General features: G+C 46.1%; 1 protein-coding gene across 1 annotated transcript; it reads left to right on the top strand.

Moving 5' to 3' along the window:
• The first annotated feature begins 712 nt into the window (after positions 1-712).
• On the top strand, positions 713-25,439 carry GNL2 (G protein nucleolar 2). Its single transcript, XM_077844706.1, has 16 exons — positions 713-916; positions 2,898-2,982; positions 3,954-4,048; positions 5,815-5,954; positions 8,504-8,688; positions 12,264-12,330; positions 13,468-13,626; positions 14,143-14,256; positions 17,333-17,461; positions 18,170-18,274; positions 19,045-19,203; positions 19,777-19,890; positions 23,208-23,668; positions 23,925-24,004; positions 24,522-24,607; positions 25,254-25,439. The coding sequence occupies exons 1-16, from the start codon at positions 853-855 to the stop codon at positions 25,404-25,406; spliced, it is 2,196 nt and encodes a 731-aa protein (XP_077700832.1). The 5' UTR covers positions 713-852; the 3' UTR covers positions 25,407-25,439.
• Positions 25,440-26,001: the final 562 nt, after the last annotated feature.

The raw sequence follows: 26,001 nt of genomic DNA on the forward strand, positions 1-26,001 counted from the left end.
AAAAATTATCGTTTACCTGAAATGCAGTGCTCGCTTCGGCAGCACGTATATATGTTTATCTGAAATGCAAATTTAACCAGGTCTCATGTATTTTTATTTACGAAATCTTGCGACCCTACCAGTAGGTGACATCCGAGCTGAGAAGGGAAAGACCAGAAGGAACGAGCTACGCAAGTGTTCAAGGAAGAGAGACTCAGGTGGAGGGATCTAGTGTAAATGTCAGAATCCGGGGAGGGAGGGAGGTGCAAATGAGGTGAAATAGGCAGGGGCCAGACCCTGCAGAATTCTGTAGGGATGGTAAGGGGTTGTGAGTTTCTTTCAATCTCTCTTTAAGAGGGAGGATGATGATGTGCTGTTGGAGGAGTTTTTTTTGGTGGTTTTTTTTTTTCGCTGTTGGAGTTTTAAGAAAAGTGAGAAGCCCCGACTGCTACTTTGCTGTATGGTCCTCGCCTTGTGTAAGAGTTAGAGGACAACCTCAGAAGACAGTGGAGCACAAGCTCGTGCGGCCGGCCGGCCTGGGCCCCCCCCCCCCCCCGCCCCGGGAGCTCGCGCGGGGCCTGGTACCCAGGCGTCAGCTTGGCGGTTGCTAGGCAGCGAAGGGGGCGGGGTCTCCGCGGGACGGCCGCTAAAGGGGGCGGGGCTCCGCCGGGGCGGGGCCAAGGGCGCGGCGGCGCGCGCCGCGCGTTCGCAGGAAGTCGCGCGGGACGCGAGCGGAAGTGACGTCGCCCGCGCCCACGTGGTCCGGCGTGGTTGTGGAAGGGGGCGCTTCGGCGGGTCCTGCGGCGCTGCGGGCTCAGTTGACCGGTCAGGGCTCCCTCGGCCTAGCGCCCCGGTTCCCGTCGGGTCGGCAAGATGGTGAAGCCCAGGTACAAAGGACGGAGCACCATCAACCCCTCCAAGGCCAGCACCAACCCTGGTACGGGCGGCGGGGGCTCCGGAGGGGGGCTCGGAGGAGGCCGAGAGGGAGGAGGGGCGCCGGGGCCGGGGGATGCTGGGGCCGAGCCGGGACGAGGTGGTGCTTTCCTTTCGGGGGCCCTGACCTCTTGCACGGCTCTCAGGGCAGGGGGGGCGGGGGGCAGTGAACGCTCAGGCCTGGCAGCCCTGGGGCATCTCCAGTTGCCCGAGGTCCTGTGTGGGGCATCAGCCCGTCCCCAGTGTATTTCAGCCCCGGAGGACTGCAGCTTTCCAGCCCAGGGAATTGCTAGAAGCAAATTAGATAAAGCCCCATTACAGGGTGGTTGGTGTAGGGCAGACCCGCCTGGCGCACCTGCCTGCCCCTCTGGCTGCCTTTGACCCTTTAAATGAGAAAGGGGGGTGGGGGGTTCTACATTTGGCCTTTGGAGGCAAATCCCGCCTGTAAAGGGCACAGAAAACCCTACAGATGGATACCTGGTGATCATTCCAGTAAAGATTTATTTTTTTTATTTTTTTACTTATTTTTTATTTTTTTAAGGTTTTATTTATTTATTTATTCACGAGAGAGACACAGAGAGAGGCAGAGACACAGGCAGAGGGAGAAGCAGGCTCCATGCAGGGAGCCCGACGTGGGACTCCATCCTGGGACCTCAGGATCGCGCCCTGAGCCAAAGCAGATGCTCAACCGCTGAGCCACCCAGGCGTCCCAAAGACTTTTTTTTTTTTTTAAGATTTTTATTTACTTATTCATGAGACACAGAGAGAGAGGCAGACACACAGGCAGAGGGAGAAGCAGGCTCTGTGCAGGGAGCCCGATGGGGGAACTCGATCTCGGGACCCCGGGGTCACGCCCTGGGTTGAAGGTGGATGCTCACTGAGCCACCCAGACATCCCTAAATAAGGGTGTTTTTAGAGATGTTTAGTTCTACTGAGTTCCCACGTGCAGGATGAACAAGGTGGTTTGGGGGGTGGGGGGTAGGGGGGATCCCTTCTATTGGGTTTAGTTAATAAAACTTTGTTTTTAAATAAAGTTTTTTGAGAACTTTAGTTCACGTCGAATGTTTTTCCTGGATTGCTGATAAATTATCTGATATGCGTAGACTGGAATCTTAGACTGTTAGACCCCGAAAAGGCCTTTTAGAGGTTATGATGTTACAGGGGGAAGAGATGGAGCCAAAATTGGGGAAGTCGCTAATCACCGTTGGTTGGTTGGTTGGTTGGCGCAGCTCGTGAGCAGCAGAGCGGCCAGTGCTGGGATGTCAGCCTGATTTCTACTCTATCACTTCAGGAGTAGACAGGTGACTTGACGTCATCCCCCAAAAGGAAAGCTGGGCTAGTGTTAGCAATGCTGATTTGTCCTTGTCTTTCTCTCTGAGCCGTAAAGCAAAAACTTCCACTTTCTTTGCTGTTTATCGAACTAAAACAGTAAGAAATGAAGAAACTGGTACGTAAGGAACACTTGAGTATCAAACTTGTAGTCTCCACAATGCCTTGCCTGTAGCAGGCACTCAATCTGTTCCAACTGAGACAGGTAAGAGCCCAGATGGTAATGTAATGCTTTTGTTCAAATTCTGGCTCTGCCACTTAGTAGCTGTGCGATTTGGGCAAGGTGGTCTGGCCACCTGTACCTCAGTTTCTTAGCCTGCAGAATGAGGATAGTGTATCTCGTTATAGGATTATCATATGGCTTACACGAGGTGATGCCTGTAATGCGGATCGCACAGTGCCACAGTTAATGCTCAAAATTATTAACTCTTCTCAAACGACAGTCATACTGAGGATCAAAGATCAGGTCAGCTTTGTCCTACCACGTAGCTTCCAGTGATAATAATTCCGTTGGAACGATAGAGGGAAAGAGAAAGAGATTTTGCAGCCAGGCCGCAGCTTGCCTACTTTGAGTGAACTAGTTGATGTGTTTGAGGCTCTGACTGTACTTAAGCTTGGTTATCAAATAGTTTGCGGTCGGCTTCTGTCTTTCCTAGATCGAGTGCAGGGAGCAGGGGGCCAAAACATGAGGGACCGGGCCACCATCCGGCGCCTGAATATGTACAGGCAAAAGGAGCGCAGGTGAGCATTACACATTGTCCTCCTCCCCTTTCCTTCATGCCCCGGACTTGTAGCTGAGACCTCGTAACCTTTGATATTCCCACTGCCACTTTCCCCAACTAGGAGTAGTATGTTTTCAAATATCATCTTATATGGGTGGTGTTATGATAAATGGCGGAGTTTTGGTTCAAGACGTGGGCAGCGGGTGGTGAAACAGTGATTGTGTCACAAGACTGTATGACCAGTGGAGGTTTTATTCCTCACAGCTTCAGCCTCCATGGATAGCACATTAAATCTCAAGTTAAATATCCTTCAGATAGAAATCTGGTTTTTCTTTAACAAATTATATAGGACTGTGGTTATGAAAGCAGCCAGAAAACTTGTTTTTTAATGCGGAACTTTAGATCACAACATTGTGGCACTTGGAAACTCATCACGACTGTGAGTTCTGCTGAGGCAGCCTCTACCATGGGGACTTGCTGAGCGTGGCATTTTGCTAGCTGGTCTTAATTTGTTTGGTAATTAGATTCTTCATCCGTTCTGAAAGATGTGTCTAAAACACAAACGTCAATGAACTTAATCTGCCTTAGTCACCTACTCTGCTGTTTGTTTAAGAATTTTGAGTTCCAGCATAAATCACCCTCTACTTAAAATTCATTTAAACCAGTCTTCAAATAATTACCAAAAAAAACTCAAGTATGTGGGTTTTTTTTTTTAAGCAAATAAACAGTAAACAGATTTTTAAACATCAGCATTATTTGTTATTCATCCAGCAGAAATCATTACGTGCTCTGTTGCAAGAGGTTAAATGACTTTTGGACAATCTGTTTCAAATGTAGATGTACTTTTGTTTACTGAAGTCTGTATTTCATGATCATTTAAAACCAAAAAAAGAAAAAAGTTCCTTTTGATGGAACGGGTATTCTGGAAACCAAGCTTTGCTCTTGCCTCTCTTCTGTCATCAACCAGAATCTGTTATTTCCTCAATTTAGGAACAGTCGTGGTAAAGTGATTAAGCCTCTGCAGTATCAGTCCACGGTGGCTTCTGGCACGGTGGCGAGAGTGGAGCCAAATATTAAGTGGTTTGGTGAGTATCATCCTCTGTCACTTTGGTGTGCTGTGTGGAAAAGGGGAGGCTTAAAAGGTATATAAAAGGCAGAAGTTTTTGGGTAAATAGAACTGTAAAGGATTATATGAGAAAGGGCTCAGAAGTACCTGTAGTGGGAAAAGTGCTAAGAAAAGTAGTAGTGGTGGTGGATTCCATAGATAAGTTGTTTTTGTAAAGAGCTCATTATTTTTAGTTGTACATAAACCCTTTTAAACAGATAAAGCCATCCTTATTGACCAGCATTCACAGACCTGAGAACTCTCTCTTAATTTCTGGTGGCCTGGAGAGATGGCTATTTGAAAGGTGCCTTGCAGATGTGTTTCTGCCTTTAACTCGAAGTGTAAGTGCATTTACTGGCAGTTGCTTTGAAATCTTTCTTTCTTTTTTTTTTTTTTTCTTTAAGATTTATTTATTCACGAAAGACAGAGAGAGAGAGGCAGAGACATAGGCAGAGGGAGAAGCAGGCTCCCTGCGGGGAGCCTGATGTGGAACTCGATCCCGGAAATCCAGGATCACGCACCGCTGAGCCACCCAGGCATCCCTGAAACGTTTCTTAATGGGGATTTGCGTTTAGTTGCAGCAGAAGGATCTCTCATGGGTCGTTCCCGGGAGTGAATTGATGGGATCAGGGCTTCTTTCTTGGAAACTCCCATCTTTGTTTCAGTCTCAGGGCTTTCTCTCAGCTTTCCCCTTAGTCCCTGCTGGGTGCATGGGCCGATCAGATGGTCAGACCCCACTGTTTGCCTGGTACTCTGTGCTTGGCGGCAGATGGCAGCTCTGTTCACTGTCTTATATTTTTCACAGGATACCCTCTAGGAAGCTGCAACTTGGGAAAGTGTCAAAGAAAACTTTTTAGAGGGGTGTCTAGCTTGGTGGCTGTATACTGTGACTCTAGGTCCAGACCATCTGGGTGTGAATCCTAGTCCGGCCATTTCTGTGGCCGTGGGCAAGGTATCACGACTCTCTGTTCGTTCATTTCCTGTCTCTAAAATGAGTATAAAAACAGTCTGTATCTTGTAGGACTGCTCTGAGGATTACGTGGGTGACCACATGTGCGGTGCCTAGAGTCCTGGGCAGCAGTTGGTGAGCACAGTGTAAACGCTGCCGGTGTCCTCAGCACCGGCTTCATAACCCTAACCATCTTGGGATCTGCGTTTCTGCTGCAACACGCTGTCCCATTGAATGTGTGTTTCAGGCTCCCTCACCTACAAGGTGTTCTCCAGGTAGTGTTATATAGTTTTATTTTGCTCCCTTGCGTGGATTTACTGGCTCATTTTATAGTCCTTTCAAACCCTCATAAACGTAAAAAACGGTAGCTGTGACCCAGTTCTGTGCTTCAGGATTCCTTATGTGTATCGATAGGTCTGCTGTGATTGGCTCCAAATTTCTTTGCCAGATGGAGCAGGAAGTGTAGGACATTTGTCAAATCTCAGTTCCATTCACTGATGTTGATTTTTCAGTTTCATCCAGTCAGGAAATTGGGCTTGGAAAACTCTTGAAACCTTTTGTGTGTCTGGGTTGGTGGATTAGTTCACAGTGTATGAGTGCAGGAGAGGCAGTTTTTTTGTTTTTGTCCGCACCCCCCCCCCTTTTAAGTTTGAAAATGGCTCCATGGGATGGATGTATCGGGTGTTTGGGTAAGCCAGAGTAATTCAAAATCTTGCTTTTCCCTGTGTCGATGGGAAGAAGGATGTAGAAGCAAAAAGGAGTTATTTATTAAATGGCAGCATTCTTCTGTAAACCAGGAAACACACGCGTGATTAAACAGTCATCATTACAAAAATTTCAAGAGGAAATCGGCGCAGTTATGAAGGATCCATACAAAGTTGTCATGAAGCAAAGCAAGTTACCCATGTCACTTCTCCACGATCGGATCCAGCCTCACGTAAGTTGGAGGATGTCCCTGGCAATGGAATTTCTTAGGCACAGTTCTCACCGACCCCTCTCCACCGTATTCGTTTCTTGTTTTTCTGTAGAGAAGAGTGGCTTTAATGCAGTACCAGTGAGGTTTTCCCTTTGTCAGGGCTCTCACCTTAGTAGGAACCACATTGTGTCAGGAAAGCACAGTATATAGTGGATCAGAGCACAGGCTTGGGAATCAGGCCTGACTTCATCTTTGCTGTGTCCTGGTTAGGTTTCTCCGTGAGCTTTCACTTCCATGGCTGTCAAGTCCAGAAAACTTGCCTCCTTGGGTGATTGGATGCAGATGAAGCATTTGGCACATAACACCTAGGGCGCCGCCTAAATAAGAGCTCAGTGGATCATAGCTATACTAATACCAGTTGTACGTTTTTTTGGTAGGCAAACTAGCTTAAGTGGTAACTGCATCAAACTTTGGGGGAAACGTAGAGTCAGGATTGGGTTAGCAGAAGGAAGCCGTGGGTGCTGTGTACTTTCAGCTTCTGTGAGACCCTTGGAATTCCTTCCAGGGAACGAAAGTGTTCTGGTCACATTGGCTCTAAATCACTGGACTTGAAGGGTAGCAAGGACTGAATCCAGCTTGAAGTGGAATGAGTTTCACACAGAACCAAAGAAATGGCCTAATGTTTGCACGTTTTTCCTTGCATTGAATAATAATTCCCAGAAACGTAGCCAGTACATAAGCCTCAGTTCCAATGTAAGGAGGGGAAGGAAGCATTGACATGCATACATGGATTAAACAGTTCAAAGAAAATTGTTTACTCGCAGAACAAAATAAAAACCAAGGCCTGGTTATTGCCTCAGGTTTTGTCAATTATGCTTTGTTTTATGATGGACTAGAAGAATGGCGCCTATTAGTGGAATGACTGTTTTCTTTCAGGGAAACACATGAGTGTAATTCATGAGCCACAGACAAGTTGCTCATTTCCCTTGTTCTCTTTGTCTGTTCTCCCTAAAGCCATCTTTTAACAAACTATTGAATCCTGTTTATGAGAACAGAGAGGTTTCATTATGGATTTATTGCTTTGTTGCCCATTCCAGTCGTTCAGTGCTTCTAAAATTCAGGCTTACACGGCTGACCTGTAGAGCCAAGGGTCTGTAGCTCCAGCAGTCAGCTAGTATTGCAGGCGGGTGCTCAAGAGTAAGGGATGAGTTTTCTCCCTTGGCCTTGAAAAACCCCGATTTTATTTTATCTACTGCTGGTTGTAAAACTTAATTCTGAGATGGCTGCACCGTGGGGAGTCAGATCAGATATGCTTTAACTCTTAGCGACATGCACATTATAGTGGCTGTAATTCTGTAGCAATACAGCAAAAATACTGTAACTTGTTTGATCTGTGTACTTTATTGCATACTGCCTATAACTGCCTGATACTTGTTAATGTATAGGTTTTCACGCACACATCCCGGTGTACTGTACTTTATAGGTTATTCATGAGATTTCCAAGGATTAACTTTGATCACAATTTTCCCAGTGACATTAGCACCAAGTTCCCGTGTAAAATTTGACCCTTCTGTTTGGGGATGTTGCCTTGTTGGAGGGTAGCAGGTAAAACTGAACTAAGATGAGTTAGAGGATCTGAAAAGGTGACCATAGCTTGAGGATCTTTGGGAATTGGAGGGGGGCTATCAAGGTCAGAAGCCACGGGGGTTGCTCTAGCATCCATGTTTAATGGCTGGTGCCTACAGAGGAGCTTTGTACTGAGGGGCAGAGGGCATTTTTTTTTTTTTTTTTTTTTTGAGGGTATGTTCTGCCGGCTGTTCACAGTCTGTTACGTGATAGATCCTAACTCAAACTTTGACTTTTATCCTGCTTCAAAAATTCCTATGCCCGTAACTCCTTTACAGGCACAGCAAGTTCTAGTTAGTATCAGGTTCCTTTTATCACATCTAAAGTATTATTTTGGACTTTTGCTAGATGTTTTTCATCTGAAGACTTTCCATGTGCATTTAATAAAAACGTTACCTAAATTAGGGAAAATGTTATCTGAAACTAAAATGCATCTTACAAAACAAGCAATTCCTTTTAGCCATGAAAGAAATTAACTTCCAAGAAAAAGTTGGCATTTACAGTTGGTTTTAAAAAAACACACAAATTTGAGTATGATTGTCCTTGACAAAATCTGTGAGTTTGGAGAATTTTATGCACTTGTTTGAAAGCTCAAAAAAAAAGGTCAGGAAAGATAAGTTAATGTTCATCATTGTAGCCTTAATTACATTTGACTGAAGTTTATGATAAATGAGATAAAGCAGAGTTTTTGGCAAGTCTCACACAACTATTCATACTTGCTGTGACTATTTGTATTACTTTTATATTTCTCCAAGGAGGCTTACAGAACTTCACAATTAGAGAACAGGGGCTTTTGCCCTTTTAGGTATGTGGATGCAGTAGCTTTTGGTATGGGTTGAGCCTTGGAAAAATAAAAGAAGAAAACCTTTCCCGGGTCGGGTTTTAACTTTTGCTCTTGCTTGGTACCTTCCTTAGCTTCATGCAGGATTCTCTTTTCTCTTTAGAACTCAAAGGTGCACATTCTTGATACTGAAAGCTTTGAAAATACATTTGGCCCAAAGTCACAGAGGAAGCGACCAAACTTACTTGCGAGCGATATGCAGTCTCTTCTAGAAAATGCAGAAATGTCCACTGAGAGCTATGATGAGGGCAAGGATCGTGACCTGGTCACTGAAGACACTGGTGTGAGGTACAGTTTGAATGTTCTTACTGCTCTCATTTGCTCTTCTTCAACAAAACATTGTCTTTACCTTTATTTTACCTACATGGAGCTCAGTGCTTTAACTCCTTTTTTTTTTTTTTTTTTTTAAGATTTTATTTATTTATTTGAGAGAGAGAGAACACAAGCAGGGAAAGTGGCGGAGGGAGAGGGAGAAGCAGATTCCCCCCCGAACCAGGAGCCTGATGTAGGGCTCGATCCCAGGACCCTGGGGTCATGACCTGAGCTGAAGGTGGTTGCTCAACCCACTGAGCCACTGGGGCGCCCCAGTGCTTTAACTTGTAGATGGGGAGTGCTCTTTTTCCCTTTAACTAGAAAAAGTCATGAAGCTGGGGCCGGACTGAAAATAATTTGAGGTGGCTTGTTTTCTCTAGGTCTCTTTTCATCCCCAAAATAAAAATAAATAAATATTCTTTTCCTTTGTTGTAATAGCAGTAGAGTCTAGGATAGACAATTTAGAATATGTAGTTAAATTAGAACTGCAACACAAAGAAACTAAGAATCCTAATCCCACTGACCATGTCATTAAATTGTTAAAATTGTCAATGTCAGGGCTGCCTTAAACAGAGACTCTGGACCACTGGGGGTTCACAGATGGCCTTTGAGTTTCCTGGGATCCTCTGAAGATAATGTGGAAAGTGTATGTACGTGCATAAAGATGGTGGTGGTTGTTGGTCTTATATTTGTTTTGGGGAGGGGAAAAGGGTTGATAGCTTTGTCATATTCTCACAAGGGTTTGTACCCAAAAGGTGGTCAAGAATCAGTCACTGTTGTATATATGAGTCTAGATCTTTTTTTACGCTCCGTGTTTATTTATAAATATAATACCTATGACTGTATTTTAACTTGCCTTTTAATATATTTTTCTAAATGAATATGAATAGATTTCCATGTCAGTACTTAATTGACAATCCCACTGTGGAACATTTATGCTGTTTGTAGTTTTGTCCTGTAGTAAATAAGGCTTGGGTAAAACATCAATGTGACTGAATCCTCTTAACTATTCCCCACGGATGCTTTCTTATGGGGGAAATTACTGCGTCAGAGCACGCGTGTTTGTAGGCAGCTGCCGAGTGCCCTTGGAGGGAGCTGCCCAGTGTTGCCCCTCCCCCTTCGTGAGTGTGCCAGTGCCTTAGCATTGAGGTGCTATTGCTGGCCTGCAGCAAGCAGGGCTGCCCCGGTGCTGTCCATGGCCCGTTTCCAGCTGTGCACCTCCTCGAGATAACATCAGGCCATTTGAGGCCCAGCAAGAGAGGTGGCAAGTTCATTTCTTCCTAGAAGTATTTGGATTTTGTGTGCTTCTGCTGTTGTGAATTTTTTCCTCCTCCAAAAGGTGCAGTAGATAATGGAGGAGAAGACAAGATATTTTTATTTCTGAGACACTAGGTAAATGTCGGTGAGGCTAGTAGATAAACAGATTCTCAGCCTTATCAGAAATCTGTTGCTTCCTTTGGGAGTATAGGTTATGACTCAGGTCCTGCTGATTCATTTTCATGATCTTCTGTGACATGTTGGATACCTATAGTCACACTTTTTTTTTTTTTTTTTAAGGTTTATTTGAGATAGAGTGCGCACGTATGGGGTAGGGGGCAGAGGGAGAGAGAAACTCAGCAGGTTCCTATCCTGGACTTGGGGACTTGACCTCATAACCCTGAAATCATGATCTGAACTGAAACCAAGAGTTGGATGCTTAGTCGACTGTGCCACTCAGGGGCCCCTACCTATAGTCACTTTTAAAAATATTTTGGGCCCCTGGGTGACTCCATCAGTTAAGCATCTACCTTCAGCTCAGGTCATGACCCCATGGTCCTGGGATTGAGTCTTCATTGGGCTCCCTGCTCAGCGGGAATCCTGCTTCTCCCTCTTTCTCTGCCCCTCCCCACTGCTTGTGGTCTCCCTCTCTCAAATAAATAAATAAAATCTTCTTTACAAAATAAAAATATTTATTTTTGGAGATGCCTGACTGGCTTGGTCGGTAGAGTATGTGACCCTTGATTTGGGGGATTATAAGTTTGAGCCCCACATTGGGTATAGAGATTGATTAAAAACAAAATCTTGGGATCCCTGATTTTGTTTGTGGCTCAGTGGTTTAACGCCTGCCTTTGGCCCAGGGTGTGATCCTGGAGACCCGGGATGGAGTCCCATGTCAGACTCCCTGGATGGAATCTGCTTCTCCCTCTGCCTGTGTCTCTGCCTCTCTCTCTTTCTCTGTGTCTCTCATGAATAAATATATAAAATCTTGAAAAAAACAAAACAAAATCTTAAAATAGGACTTTGAAAAATAAAATATTGTTATCTTTGAAATTTTCAAGTTTTTTTATGTTTTTAATGTATGATCTACGGCTTAAGTATTTTTAATTTAACATTTTATCAATTTATTCATCATGATTACTCTTTAATCCCCATCACCAATTTCACCCATCCCCCCCGCCTCCCCTCTGATAACCATTAGTTTGTTCTTTAAAGGTAAGAGTCTATTTCTAAGGTTTATTTCTCACTCTTTTTTCTTTGCTTGTTTGGTTTCGTAAATTCCATATGTGAGTGAAATTCTATGGCATTTGTCTTTCTCTGACTGACTGACTTCACGAAACATTATGCTCTCTAGCTCCATTCACGTTGTCGCATATGGCAAGATTTCACTCTTTTTGCTGGCTGAGTAATATCCCATTGTGTCTACATACCACAACTTCTTCATTCATCAATTGATGGCCACTTGGGCTGCCTTCATAATTTGGGTATTATACATAATCCTGCTACAAACATAGGATTGCATATATATCTTTTCAAAATTAGTGTTCTTGTATTCCTTGGGGAGATATCCAGGAGTGCAATTACTGGATCATGTGTTAGTTCTACTTTTAACTTTCTGAGGAAGCTCCATTCTGGTTTCCACAGTGACTGCTCTGGTTTGCATTCCCACCAGCAGCCCACGAGTGTTCTTTCTCCACGTCGTTGCGAACACCTGTTGTTTCTGGAGTTTTTTCTTTTAATCCAATTTTTTTACTGTGGTATTTATCCTTTCAGTCATTTTTAAGCCTGCAATTCAGTGACACTAAGTACATCCACGTGGTTATGCAGCCATCACCGTTCCATGTCCATTTCCAGAACTCTTTCATACCATCTCAAACTGAAAGTCTTTAGTGGATAGTAACTTCCCCCTGCTTGGTGGCCACCATTCTATGTTCTGTCTCTGAGGAGTTTGACTCCTCTTATGAGAGGTACTTGATATTAAGTGCAGTCCTAAGTCTCTTTCCTTTCGTGTCTGGCTTATTTCATGACCAGAATGTCGCTGGGGTCATCCATGTTGTGGCCTGCATCAGTACTTTATTCTTTTTCATTGATGACTAATATTCCCTTGTGTATACAGCACAATTTTCATCCATCCATCCCATGGACATTTGGATATAGTCACTTTTTAAATGATGAAATGTGCTTTTGTCCTGTCTCCAAGTAGCTTTGATGCTCTTTTCCTGTGACATATGGTCAACTTCTCCTTAAACATCCTCTTTATAGGGTTCAGTTGCTCACTTTGTTTTCTTATTTAGAAATGAAGCTCAAGAAGAGATATATAAAAAGGGACAGTCCAAAAGAATATGGGGAGAACTCTATAAGGTAAGACTTTCAGTTCTTTCTTGTTGAGTGCTGTTTTTTTTTTTTTTTTTTTTTTTAATCTTTTATTTATTCATGAGAGACAGGGAGAGACATAGACAGAGGGAGAAGCAGGCTCCTCACAGGGAGCCCAATGTGGGACTTGATCCCAGGACCCTGGGATCATGACCTGAGCCACTGAGCCACCCAGGCGTCCCTTGTTGAGTGCTTCTTTTGGCTTTCTTTCTTTCTTTCTTTCTTTCTTTCTTTCTTTCTTTCTTTCTTTCTTTCTTTCTTTCTTTTTCTTTCTTTCTTTCTTTCTTTCTTTCTTTCTTTCTTTCATTTATTTATTATTTTTTTATTTTTTGGCTTTCACGATCTTATATGAGAAAACTGATCTTGATATATGGAAGCTCTGTCAAGCAAGCACACATTCCACTGCCCATTGCATCCTCACTGCCCCTCTTCACCAAAACCAGGATAGATGTGGCTAGGCATGTAACTATTTTGGATAACTACCTTTTTTTTTTTAAATAACACTGACAGCTATGTTACATAGACCTTAGATTTATCATAAGTCATTAGAGCTGCACCTCTCCTTGTGGATGAGAACCTGCATCTAGAAAGTTGAATACCTCAGCCAGCTCACCCAGCTGGTTCATGGAGGAGCCTTCATGTGTCCTGAGTCCTGGCCCAGTCCTCTTCAACTGGCTGAGTTTTATGTCCACGTACTAGAGAGAATTTTCGGTGACAGAGGTTTTCAAGGACAGTCCCATAATCCAGCAGTAACATAACAGGAAAGTAGTACCCTGAAGGCAAACTAAATTGTGTAGCTTTTGATAAAATACATAAAACCTGTGATAATAGAAACTTTTAGAAGTCTAAGAAGTAAATGAGTTCATTGAATAATGAACAGTAGTCACGAAGTACGGTGGGTTTCACCTAACAAAGTTTTCCAATTTGAAATTCAGCAAGTTTCTCCTTCTCACAGGACAGGAAAAGTTTTGAATTCCAATGACTGGGCATTGAGATTGGCCACAACCTACTTGTGTTTTGAAGTTCTCATTATTATTTTATTTCCCCCAGGTTCCTTTAAATGTCCTTGGACTCCCACTTCTCATTTATACTAAAGCAAATCATTTTCACTTCTTTGAATCGCAGGTGATAGACTCCTCAGATGTGGTAGTTCAAGTTCTTGATGCTAGAGATCCGATGGGTACCCGTTCCCCTCACATTGAGACTTACTTGAAGAAGGAGAAACCTTGGAAGCACCTTATTTTTGTTCTTAACAAATGTGACCTTGTTCCAACTTGGGCAACAGTAAGTACAGCTGCTTACCCAGAATAGACAGCCAGGCTGCTCAGCTCATTGGAGGCCAAGTTACCTGTAAATAAGTCCATTTCATGGTTTTTAGAATCTGAGACCTTAAAGCACTGGACTCCTTGACATGGTAGTCCTGGAAGCATTCTCGCTGAAAACAGAACTAAAATGTGCTTCACCCACAGGGGGCAGTCACCTTCTATCCTCTGATGGCTGGTGACGGGACTAGCTGCAGTACCCCACAGGATAAAGGGTGGTGTCCCTTCCCCTGGGGGTAGAAGCTGCCACAGCCATCTGTTACATTAATTGCATTTAGTTGCCACGAAGGCATTTTTGTAATTGTTCCATGTTTGTCAGACAAAAGATAAAGCGTTAGCCGTCATTCTTTAAAACAAATTTTTTAAGAATGACAGCTAACATTTTCCTTAGACAGCTGTATATTTGAGACAGTCTGTAACTCAGGCTCTGAGTCTTCCTGGATTATGAATAAACAAATATTTTCTCTTCCCCATTTAGAAACGTTGGGTGGCTGTCCTCTCCCAGGATTATCCAACACTTGCCTTCCATGCAAGTCTTACCAACCCTTTTGGCAAAGGAGCATTTATTCAGCTTCTTCGGCAGTTCGGCAAGGTACTGGGACCTTACATGTCTCCCCTGGAGGGTGTAGGTCTGGGCCTGTGGAAGAATTTCTCTGGCCGGTATGCGTCAGAAGGTTACCCACACTTCCCCCATCTTGGTAATGAGAAGTGTGTTTTCGAGAGAAGACGTAAACACTCCTAGAGCCTCAGGGTCATAAGGGATTTCAGAAAGTACCTTCCGGCTCAGCCATTGCCCCCATGGCCCCTGTCTTTGACAAGCATTACTTCCTTTCTGCTGTTCCCCTGGCACCTGAGGGTCCATCCTTTGCTTGAGGATGGGCCTCCCCATGCTCTGTATTCCCCATCCTGGCTTTGTAAAGAGGCCTGCCCTGCTGCCTCTGCCCTCAGGCCTATGCAGTTTCTACCCCGTCCTTTCCGATCCCTGATCCAATGTCACTTTCTTGGGGAGGCCCTGCCACCAGGTCGCCCTAGTGGACGTTCACAGAGCTTCATGTTTTGTACCTGCAGCTTGGTGTTTGTGTGTCTCATTCATCCTTCCTGGCTTCTCACAAGGATGCACATCCTCTGTCCCACCATCCCCACTTCCCAGAAGCAGCGCTTTCAACTTGTGGCCGTTAGTTACCTCCATTATTTTCTTCCATATTTTTAATACCTGCATACGATTCTATTTCTGATCTCTCCACCCTCCCCACCTCCACCCCGCCACCTGCCATATTAGACATTAGCGAAGTCTCTGCTGTGGAAAATAAGGACTGAGTTTCTTAACAGCCGTCCTTTCCCGGTGCATGCTCCCCCCGGTGTGTTCTCCCTGTGTCATACATCATCTGGCTAGGTTATTATTTCCTTCAGTGTTTACGTTATTATGACTGTAAAGTATCAGTCACAGCTGATCCACATAGTGCTATGATTATAATTCCTTTCTAATAGAACCTTCTGTCTTCTCTGGTGTTAATTAGCTCCTTGTCGTTCGTCACTAACGTGTCACCAAATCCTCTGGCAGGGTAGGAGCTTTGAGAATGATGGGCCACCTCGCTCTAGTCAGAACTGTCTGCTCAGAGGCCGGCTGCAGTCTCCTTCCTGGGATCTCCTTCACTGTCATCCTGAGCATTTGCCATGGCTCTTTCCTGGGCTTGAGCCCTTGTGTTCATTGGGATCAAGGGATCAGGACAGGATCTTCTTTCTTGGTTTTTCTTCTTTCCTGGTTTACTCCTTCCCTTTAATGGAACATATTTTCCAAAAACTCCCTGAGAAGCAGTGCTTAGGAGGAGACCTTGCGTTTTGGAAATACCTTTATTCTGTCCTCACACTGTTTCTCCCCAGAACGCTGAGGGCACCACTGCATTGTCTTCTGGTAGCTTCTGATAGGCCATTGAGAAATCTGAGGCCATGCTGACTCCTAATTCTTTGTGGATGGGATCTCTCAAAAAAAAAAAAAATTCCCATTTAAAAAATTGACTCACTTTAAAGTGAGTCTTCCACTGTTTATTGAGTTTGACACTGGATGAGACTTTGTCTGATGTTCTGTATTATTTCTTGGAGATGCCCCCACCTTCCACCCAATCATCTCATTCAGGACATGGGTTTTATATCCTGGTTTAATTCTTGAATTTTCTTTTCTTTATTTTAGTGCCTTTGTGATGTTTTGCTCTATTTTATGGAAAGTTTCTCTGACTCAGTCATCTAGCCGTTCTTCAGCAACATGTATTTTACTTTTCACTTGAGAGTTGTCCTGCCCTATTCTTGTTTCACAGATGAATTGTCATCCGTTTCTGAGAATAAGGATAGTGGTTTTTGAAATTGTTTTCTCTCCTTACATTGACTGTTTCCTGCCAGGTTCTTTGTGTTTTTCTGTGTTGAAATGTCTTGGCTCTTCATTCATATTTAAGGGGGAACCGGTAAAAAAAAGCCAATGGAAGTTTTAAGTGGGGGATGGGTGTTTTTGAGCAATAGATTTCACTGTAGGTAACAAGGTAGAAACCCAATATTGTGTTGGAGGGCACCCTAGGTATCAGTGTCTATAGATCTTTGCTCTTGAATCTTTAGTTTCCCCCACAAAGAAGTCTCCCAGTCTCCAGCTCAGAGGTGTATAAGCTTGACTGCCAGGGTTCTGGGAACTCAGTGGGAGTAGGGGCCTGTAGCTTCCCATTTAGGTCTGAAAATGAAAGATTATTTTTGGAGATTCAGGGTTTCCAAAAAATCAGTATCTGGTAAGGCCCTGGGGCAGAGAAGTTAGGTGCCCTTGGGGGAGGGAGGGGTAGCACGGTGTCACTGCTCTGCAGACTTCTCACTAGTCTGGATTTCAGACTCCCTTAGTGGTAGCTGTCCCACCAGTTCCCAAGGGCTTTTGTGATTCTTTGGCAGTATTTTTGCTAGTTTTTTGTTTTTCTACCTTAGCTTTCATCTTTGTAGTGGGCCAAATTAGATACTACCTCTTAGCTGCTAGTATTTTGTTAACATCGTATGTTTTTATGGGCTCATTTCCAGCTCATTCCTTGGTTTTATATCCCTGGTTCTCTGGGTTCCTATGTGTTCATTCCCATTGCTGTCATCATAGTGGAGTTTGTGGCGGGAGTGAGGCCAGTGTGAGCCCTTGGTCCACCATCTTTCATCAGAAATCTCAGCTAGTTGTAGAGTGTTGCTGAACTCTGTCTCCTTGACTCACCCAGTGGTCTAACTTCTGAGGTTACTCCTTTTTCTTCTGTCGTTTGTTTTTTGGCAATGAAAATGCAAAATGCATTGTGCAGAGAGAAGGAGGGATGGGTCTTGGGATTGCCAGTTGGTGTATCTGTGGATGGTGTTCTAAACTGATGACTAGCAAGTTCTTTCTTCCTTGGCTACTCGACCTACATACTTTTAACTTTAAAACATTCAAGAACAATAGCACATGGACAACTGAGGAAATGAGTCACTTCTGATTTATTAATAAGTGTGTGTGTGCAGCCCACTAAGATGATGTAGGTGGTGTGTGTCTAGGCTTTAGATCAGATCAAGTTCTAGTGACACTTTTGCCCCATGTTCTTTATTTTACCAGCAAAGTAACACAACCTCTTTTTCCCAAGAGATACTCGTGACTGTGTGTATGTGGTGTATATTCTTTCCTTGAACAGTTGCACACTGACAAGAAGCAGATCAGCGTCGGCTTCATCGGCTATCCAAATGTCGGCAAGAGTTCTGTGATAAACACATTGCGCTCCAAGAAAGTTTGCAATGTGGCCCCCATTGCAGGTGAAACAAAGGTACGTCTGGCTCGAGGGGTCCTTATTTACGTTGCCATATTTTATTTCCATGGAGGGTGGAACATGGAGGTTTCTGGTCTGCTTCTCGTGAATGAAGTCCAGCATGGAGAGTTTGATCTCCATGTGATAGTTTGGAACGTACCAGAGTTGTCTCTGCCCATTTTGGTAAGATTGAGTGTACTTTGTATGGCACTGTGTGCCTTTGGCATGATCTGGGAGGTGCCGTTCATATTTAAGTCTGTTTTAAATTGTCTCTCCAGCCTTATTCTTTGATAAACAAAACTAACCCAAGAATATTTGGTACCTGGGTTATCAAAGAAAATTCAGTGTTACAATAGATTCTGGCAGTTGAGGACGGACCCTGAAACCCAGAGTATTTGGGGAGCAGTGTGGTTATACTGAAAGGAAGGGGAGCCAGTTGGTATTAAGCTTCCAAGAGTGCTTTGAAAAATTGGGGACCAGTTGATTTGATATTATCTGTCTCATTTTTAAACTCTTTGCTGGTGGGAACTGTAGTTTTAGACTCAGTGGAAGTGCCTCGTGCGTGCCCCAAGTAGAGGAGAGACTTCTAGCTTCGTGACTTGGCAGGTTGCTTGGCTTTGAGCCCTGACCCCTTCCCTTCCTAGCTTCATGAGCATCAGGGGTTTGTGAAATTAGACTCCTAGTGTTTGACCCAGGGGAGTCTCTGGTTTTTTTTTTGGACTTCAGGTCTGGCAGTACATCACGTTGATGCGTCGGATATTCCTTATCGACTGTCCAGGTGTGGTTTATCCCTCTGAAGACTCAGAGACGGACATTGTGCTAAAAGGAGTGGTGAGTATTTTGGTTCTCAGAGGCTCTTTGTTTGCCTTTGAGGGGAGCATTCTGTGGAGAGCACTGGATATTTTTCTGTTTCACTCATTCAGAAGACAGTTTAGAGTCCGCCCGTCTGACCAGATTTTAGGAACATGGTGCTTAGCAGGGCGGCCTCTCCCTTCCTCTGAAGCCTGCTTGGGGAGTCAGTGGAGCTGTGGGCATATCTGGTCAATGTCATCCCACAAGAGTTTGTAGTTTACACACAGGATCCAGGGGGAAGCAGGGCCTGTTTATGTTTAGTGATCATTCATCTTCGAGGGTTTATGGGCTGAGTCATTTTGGAACTCAGGCGTTTCCTCACTTGTTTCTGAATACGACCAAAACCTTTAAACGGCTCCACTTAACCTTAGCCAGGGCCACTGGCCATACATCCTGTGCACATTCCTCCCCTCTTTCCTTAAACTATCGAATTCTCTTTGTGTTCTGGGATCGGCAGGCTTTTCACCGTTTCTGCAAGTGAGTAGCATGAGACGGTCCAACTTGAGACTGCTTGTGGAACCACAGTTAGTTTGTGGTGAGCAGGGATCAGCGCCGAGTCCTGGGCTCCATGGTGGTGGCCAGCGTGCAGGGACCTTCTAGCCGACCGCGGCCAGCCACCTTGGAGACCCTCCCTGCCAGGTCCCACTCGCACCACGGTGTTGAGGTCTGTTTTCAGATATTGTTACAAATGTGAACTTCACTGCTTCCATATAAAGTCTGTAAGCCTGAAATTTCCTGCTAACATCTAGGTTCAAGTTGAAAAAATAAAGACTCCTGAAGATCACATTGGTGCTGTACTTGAACGAGCAAAGCCGGAATATATCAGCAAGACATACAAGATTGATTCTTGGGAGAATGCTGAGGACTTCCTTGAGAAGCTGGCTTTCCGGACTGGGAAGTTACTGAAGGTGAGCAAGGTTTTCTGAGAATGTAGACCAGCACACATGGCAGATGGGTGTATGTGGCATGGACCTTTTGTGTTTGGGGTATTTTGTGTGTCTGTTTTATTTATTTTTTCAACTTTTTTTTTTTTTTTTAAGATTTTTACTTATTTAGTTGAGAGAGAGTGAGCGCACAAGCAGAGGGAGGGGCAGAGGGAGAGGGAGAAGCAGGCTCCCTGCCAAGCTTGGAGCCTAATATGGGGCTTGATCCTAGGACCCCGGGATTGTGACCTGAGCTGAAGGGGGACAGTAACTGACTGAACCTCCTAGGTGCCTGTTTGTTTGTTTTAAAGGTTTTATTTTTAAGTAGTCTATACCCAACATGGGGCTTGAACTCACAACTCTGAGATCAAGGGGCATGCACTCCACTGACTGAGCCAGCCAGGCGCCCCCTGGACCTTTTTGTTTTTGAATGTGTTGTGTGAGCGGTATGAGACTTGGCAAGCAGATGGTGAACAACCGGGGGCAGCTGAAATGCCTCCACACTGGGAGGTGGTTTTGTTCTTGGAGTTTAACGGGGAGTCTTTCTGTGCATTTCAGGGTGGAGAGCCTGACTTTCAGACTGTGGGTAAGATGGTTCTCAATGACTGGCAGAGGGGCCGGATTCCTTTCTTCGTCAAGCCGCCCAATGCGGAGTCCCCTGCAGCCTCCCAGGTGAGAGAACAGGGTGGGCCCGCCTTCTGGAAGGTGTGGGTACTGACTAGGCATGGCACCTTTGATTGCCTTCCTTTATGGAGCACCTTTCTCCTTTGGGGTTTTCCTGCTCCACAATCTCCCATCCCATAGAGCCCTTGCTGTGACCTTGTTGGGGGATGGTATTTGGAGACCAGAGAGTAGATCTGTGGTAGGAGACCCGAGTCTAAATACTAGTCTTTAGGGCCTTGAACAAAGAGAGCTTTAACTGTCAGTGCTTTTTCAATCCTGTGTCTTTCCTTATGCATGAGGAACAGAGGCATTTCCAGGATTGACTTGACGTTTGCCAGGCCCAACCATATGCCAGGCATAGGCCTAGGAATCAATAACATAGCCCTCGCCCTTAAGAAGCTTGTAAAGGTGGAAAAGAGAGAGGTCAGGTGTATAGTCAGGGAAAGAAACCTTAGATTGGGGCGTCTGGGCTGGATTGAGGAGCTTCCCTTCTGTCAAGTTTCCCTCCCGCTGGCTGGACTGCCACCAGGCTCCAGCTGTGGCCCTTTGCTTTTCTATTTGTAGGCTCTTCAGAGCTCTGCCAAGCCTTTGGAAGAGATGGCTTTAAGTTTTGCTTCCATACTAATCCTTTGGGTTCAGGTCATTCTGGTTCCTTCTTACCTGAACTCTGTTCCCAGGGCTTCAGTTATCAGCTAGAAGCTTCCAGTTGAATATTTTTTCCAGCATTTCAGAATCAGCATACCTGAAACTGACGTTAGCTTTCTCCCTCTCCCTCTAGAGCCCCCGAACAGCCAACAAAACACCCCCAATCCTCTTGCACGTTTTTTTTTTTTTTTTTTTAATATTTATTTATTTATGATAGTCACAGAGAGAGAGAGAGAGAGAGGCAGAGACACAGGCAGAGGGAGAAGCAGGCTCCATGCACCGGGAGCCCGATGTGGGATTCGATCCCGGGTCTCCAGGACCACGCCCTGAGCCAAAGGCAGGCGCCAAACCGCTGCGCCACCCAGGGATCCCCTCTCGCACGTTCTTTGTGTGTTAGGTTGTTCATTCATTGATTCGTTCATTGAGCACAAGTAGACTGAGGATCTCCTAAGTGCTGGGCACTCTGCTGGGCACCAGAGGTACTGCGGTGAAAGCAGAAGAGTCCTGCCTCTCGCACTTCTGTACATATGGGTGCCCGCAGAGCAGTGCCTGGTTTTTCCCCTGATACCAAATAGATTTCGTTTCTCCATAAACAGTTGTGCATTCTCTGGCACCAGCTGGTGGTCCAGTGGTGCAGTTCAATTCTGACGCTATCCCTGAGGGTTAGCACGGTCCCACAAGATGCCCCCGCTTCGGAGGCCAGCTGCAGATGGGGTTCCCGAGCTCCCTGCGCTTCAGCCCAGCCAGCTACAAGTTCAGAGGTTCTTGGGTTTGATAATGTGCTAAAACAACTCCTGGAACTCAGCAGAGTGGCTTAATGAAGGCTCCTTTATTATGGTGGCAATAACTCAGGAACAGCCAACTGGAAGGGATGCATAGGGCCGGGCGCGTGCTCTTTCTGGGCATGACGCCCTCCCAGCCCCAGTTCATTCAACCCAGAGGCTCTCCAACCCTGTCCTCCAGGGCTTCTCATGGAGGTTCCGTCACACAGGCCTGCTTGATTAAAGCGTTGGCCACCCGTGCTCACGCTCCACCTGTAGCCGTCTCGTCAGGTGCTTGGGCCTTCTGGTGACCGCAGAGGAGGCCGCAGCCACCCGGAGCGCCTGAGGCAGGAGTGTACCTGTGGGGCTGGGGCGGGGCGGGAGGCCGCTGGGTGTGAGGCAGGAGTCTGTTGTGACCCTGGGTGCACACAGTAGGGTTTTCTTGAGCTCTTGCTCTATGTCTGGCCATTGAGTTTTATTTTTTTATTCTATTATTATTTTTTAAAGATTTTACTTATTTATTCATGAGAAACAGAGAGAGGCAGAGACCCAGGCAGAGGGAGAAGCAGGCTCCATGCAGGGAGCCCGACATGGGACTCGATCCCAGGACTCCAGCATAATATCCTGGGCTGAAGGCAGCACTAAACCGCTGAGCCACCTGGGCTGCCCTGGTCATTGAGTTTTAGATCATTGGTTCCCCCGGTCTGATTTCCTTCTTTGTCTAGTAGTGGCCGAAACGCTTTCAGAATCCAAAAGCTAAAAACCTTAGCTTAGGGAAAAGGTATAAAAACGTACCTATAAATTTTGTAGGCAATTTCCTGAATTTTCTGGATTCCTCATTTACTGAGCACGTCGTGTAGCTGCTCTTGCCTTTGGAAAATCCCTAAAGTTCTGTGAGTCGCAGTTGCAGGGATGAAAGACTACAGATGTGAGGCGCCAGGATGACGCCTGCCTCACATGTCTTCACCCTTACCCCAGAGAGGCGGGGTGTTTCGAGATCCCCTACCTCGGCTCCCTTGTGGCCTCACCTCCAGAGCTTTCCTCCAGGGGCCTCCCCCTGGCTTCTGTCCCCTGTTTAGGGGCCTCCCCTGGCTTCTGCCCTGTGCTTTGGCTCTGGGCAATTGTGTGCTCTCCCCTGGGGTGTGCCTGTCTCAGGAGCCCCATTCCTTCCCCTCCTTAGGGAGGGAGAGGGAGTCGGCCGCCCTGTGGTGAATGGCGACGGTTTGAGCGGCTCCAGTTGGCTCGTCCTCTAGCACCGCAGCCAGGAGCCTCTGGTCCCCGAGTACCGGCTTCTGGGGGTCATGCGTGTTGGCCTGCGTGTGAGACGATGATGTGACTCTGGTGTGGGGTTTTCAGTTCTCTCCCTTAGTCCTGAGGAGAGGACTGCCTCTTTTGAGAGCAAGGTGTCAGTTCAGAAATGGTTTTTCTTGGGGGATCCCTGGGTGGCGCAGCGGTTTGGCGCCTGCCTTTGGCCCAGGGCGCGATCCTGGAGACCCGGGATCGAATCCCACGTCGGGCTCCCGGTGCATGGAGCCTGCTTCTCCTTCTGCCTATGTCTCTGCCTCTCTCTCTCTCTCTCTGTGTGTGACTATCATAAATAAATAAAAATTTTAAAAAATTAAAAAAAGAAAAAAGAAAAAGAAATGGTTTTTCTTGGGCAGCCCCGGTGGCGCAGCGGTTTAGCTCCGCCTGCAGCCTGGAGTGTGATCCTAGAGATCCAGGATCGAGTCCCGCATCGGGCTCCTTGCATGGAGCCTGCTTCTCCCTCTGCCTGTCTCTCTCTCTCTCTTCTCTCTCTCTCTCTCTCTCTCTGTGTCTCTCATGAATAAATAAATAAAATCTTAAAAAAAAAAAGAAATGGTTTTTCTTGTCTGATCCTGTCTTGTCTCCCCCATCTGCACCCCTTTTTGGCCTGGATAGCTCCCATCCTCCGTGTCGTTGGAAGTTGCGACAGACACGAGCCAAAAGAACTCAGAAGAGGAAGCCATAGGACCTATAGGTGAAGCATCAGCGCCTGTCACTGAGAAGGAAAAAGAGAACAGTCTTGGTGACACAGACTCAGAAATGCAGCAGATTCTGGCACGGGTTCGACAGAACTTTGGCAAAATCAATGTCGTGCCTCAGTTTTCCGGGGACGACCTGGTCCCTTTGGAGATGTCAGATGTTGACGAAGAACTTGAGAGCTTTTCCGGAGAGGAGGAGGAGCAGGAGGAGGAGGAGGAGGACCAACCAGGAGACAGCGAGGAGGAGTCTTGCCAGGAGTCCCAGGAGGAGCACGCGGGAAATGACACCAAGGCAGTTATTAAAGCCCTGGATGAGAAGATTGCTAAATATCAGAAGTTTCTAAACAAAGCCAAAGCTAAGAAATTTTCAGCAGTCAGGTACTTGTGATCTGCTCGTTCCTTGCGGAGAAACGTGTCGTGAGGACTGGGGCAGTACTTTAGGGAGCTGGAAGGGAGTTGTTGCATTTTTTTTTTTTTTTAAGTGACCTGTGAATTTCTAAGATGCAGCTCCCTGAAGTAGGAGAGGTGTCACTGCCTTCCCTTGGGCTGGGGGGCAACTCTGCAGCAGCGTGGGCCCAGCCCCTGGGCTGAGGGCAGTGACAGGCGGTTTTGTTACTTTGCTTTTCTGTTGCAGAATATCCAAGGGACTAAGTGAAAAGATTTTTGCAAAATCTGAAGAGCAGAGAGTAGCTGAAGAAGTTGTAGAAGACACAGGTAAGAGTTGAATTAGTCAAACCGCTTAGGTGCGGTTTGCATCTTTAGAACTGTGGGAACTCTGATCTCTAAACCAAGAGATTGTGGGGTCATCCCCCCAGGTCCTTAGCGTAGTCGGCAGATACCCCGTTCACATGCTGTTTGTCGTACTGGTTGGATTATTAGCTTTTCATCCTGCACATTTCTTGGGGTTAATTCAGGAAACCTGTAAAAAGAGTACATTGGGAGCCTTATAATCTAGAGGTGAGTCAGCTAGATTTTTTTGTGGGAGATAGGACGGGTCAGGTATTTATTCCTTACTCCATGGACTCACAGCTTCCATGTGAAAAGTGTGTTTCTGTGACATAAATGCAAACCCTGGCGTGGCCTGTAAGGGCCCTCCTGGCCTCATCCTGCTTTACTCTGCGCTGGCCTTCTTCCTCCAACACATCAAGCTCATCCCCACCTTAGCATTCACGGACACGTTTTGAATAGACAATTCCTCTCTTTTCTGTGTGCTCGTGTGTTGTGTTTCCAGCACCTACCAAAAGGGGAAAGAAGAGGAAGGCACAGAGGGAAGAGGACCATTCAAATAAAACTCGCAGGACGCTTACATCTAAGGAAGTACGTGGTTTTGGTCTTAAATATCACCTGAGTATAGAAAGTAGAGAAGAGAAATCCATTTCCTAATAGACATGCTTTCCCACACTGATGGTCTGGAGCTGAATTCTCAGAACTCAGTCCCAAGTGACCTAGTTGAGATCAGTTGAGTAGGATCAAGAGCTGGCCCACTGGACAAAGGTCCTTGAGTCCCTGATCGCCGTCCTCAAGCATGTGGATTGCCCTCTACAAGGGTCCGCTGGTTTTCACGTGGTGAGCCGAGCTGTTGAGGCAGACGGATCCCCACCCTCTGTGAAGCTCAGGCCTGTACTGGGCTCCTCAGAGCTGGGGTGGGCCCTCTTGCGAAGGGAGGAGCTTGTTATTGGAAGTGTTCACCCCTAGATGGGAGTGCAGTAGGAAGGACTCCAGCGTGCGTGACGCTTGGACCCACGGACAGGCTATGACTTGCAGCTGTCATGAGTCAGGGTGGAGGGCACCCTGGGGTCTGTGGGGAGCCATTTGTTCCTAGGACTGCCTCCAGTAATTGGGGGAGCAGCATGGGGGTGGAGCATGAGAAACAGAAGGGCTTGCTCTGTGACTTCTCCACGATTGATTGGTTGTTTTGGTCTCTTGGGTTTTTTTGTTTTTGTTTTTTGCCATTTTTTCACAGCGGAGGCGAGCGGCCCGGCAGCAACAGTCCAAGAAAGTTGGTGTACGCTACTATGAAACACACAATGTGAAAAATAGGAACAGGAACAAAAAGAAGACCAATGACTCAGACGGACAGAAACACAAACACAAAAAATTCAAACACAAGCAGTAACATTTCAAAAGTTTATTAAATTATACAGAAATATGCAGTTAGAAACTGTGTTCGTTTTCTTCATGCCCAGTTGGCATTTCTAAGGCCATGATGCATTTGTTCTGAGGTTTAACAGTTGAAACCCTTCACCGGTGCTAGTGAAAATACTCTCTCTGCCCCTCAAGGCGTTTAGTGATGACGGGGTCCACTGACACTCCTGCCCCTTAAATGGGCCCCCTTCGTTCCCGAGCGTAACCAGGCCGTGTAAAGCTCTGGCCCAAACAGAGATGCGGTCTACGGAGCCGAAGGGGCAGTGGTTTTATACTGGCAGTTAGCAGATTGAAACAGAAGTGTGAAAACCGGAAAGTCCAAGCGCGTAGTGCACATGGCCTGGGCTTTAAAACAGACGGGACAGCCAGTAGATGGGTGCGGTTAGGACGCACGCCTTCCTGTCGGGGAGTCCCGGAACTAGCGCATGCGGTGAACAGAGTGCTTTCCCACGAGGAGGACAGCCCCAACAGGTTAGCTTAGTGGAGTCCTGCAGTCCCTTGGGGCACCTGGACAGGGGCAGAGGCGGCTGTCACATCTGAGGCTAGACGTGCACGGGGCAGGGGAG

Source organism: Canis aureus, chromosome 13 (genome assembly GCF_053574225.1).
Source record: "Canis aureus isolate CA01 chromosome 13, VMU_Caureus_v.1.0, whole genome shotgun sequence".
Taxonomy (NCBI): Eukaryota; Metazoa; Chordata; class Mammalia; order Carnivora; family Canidae; genus Canis; species Canis aureus.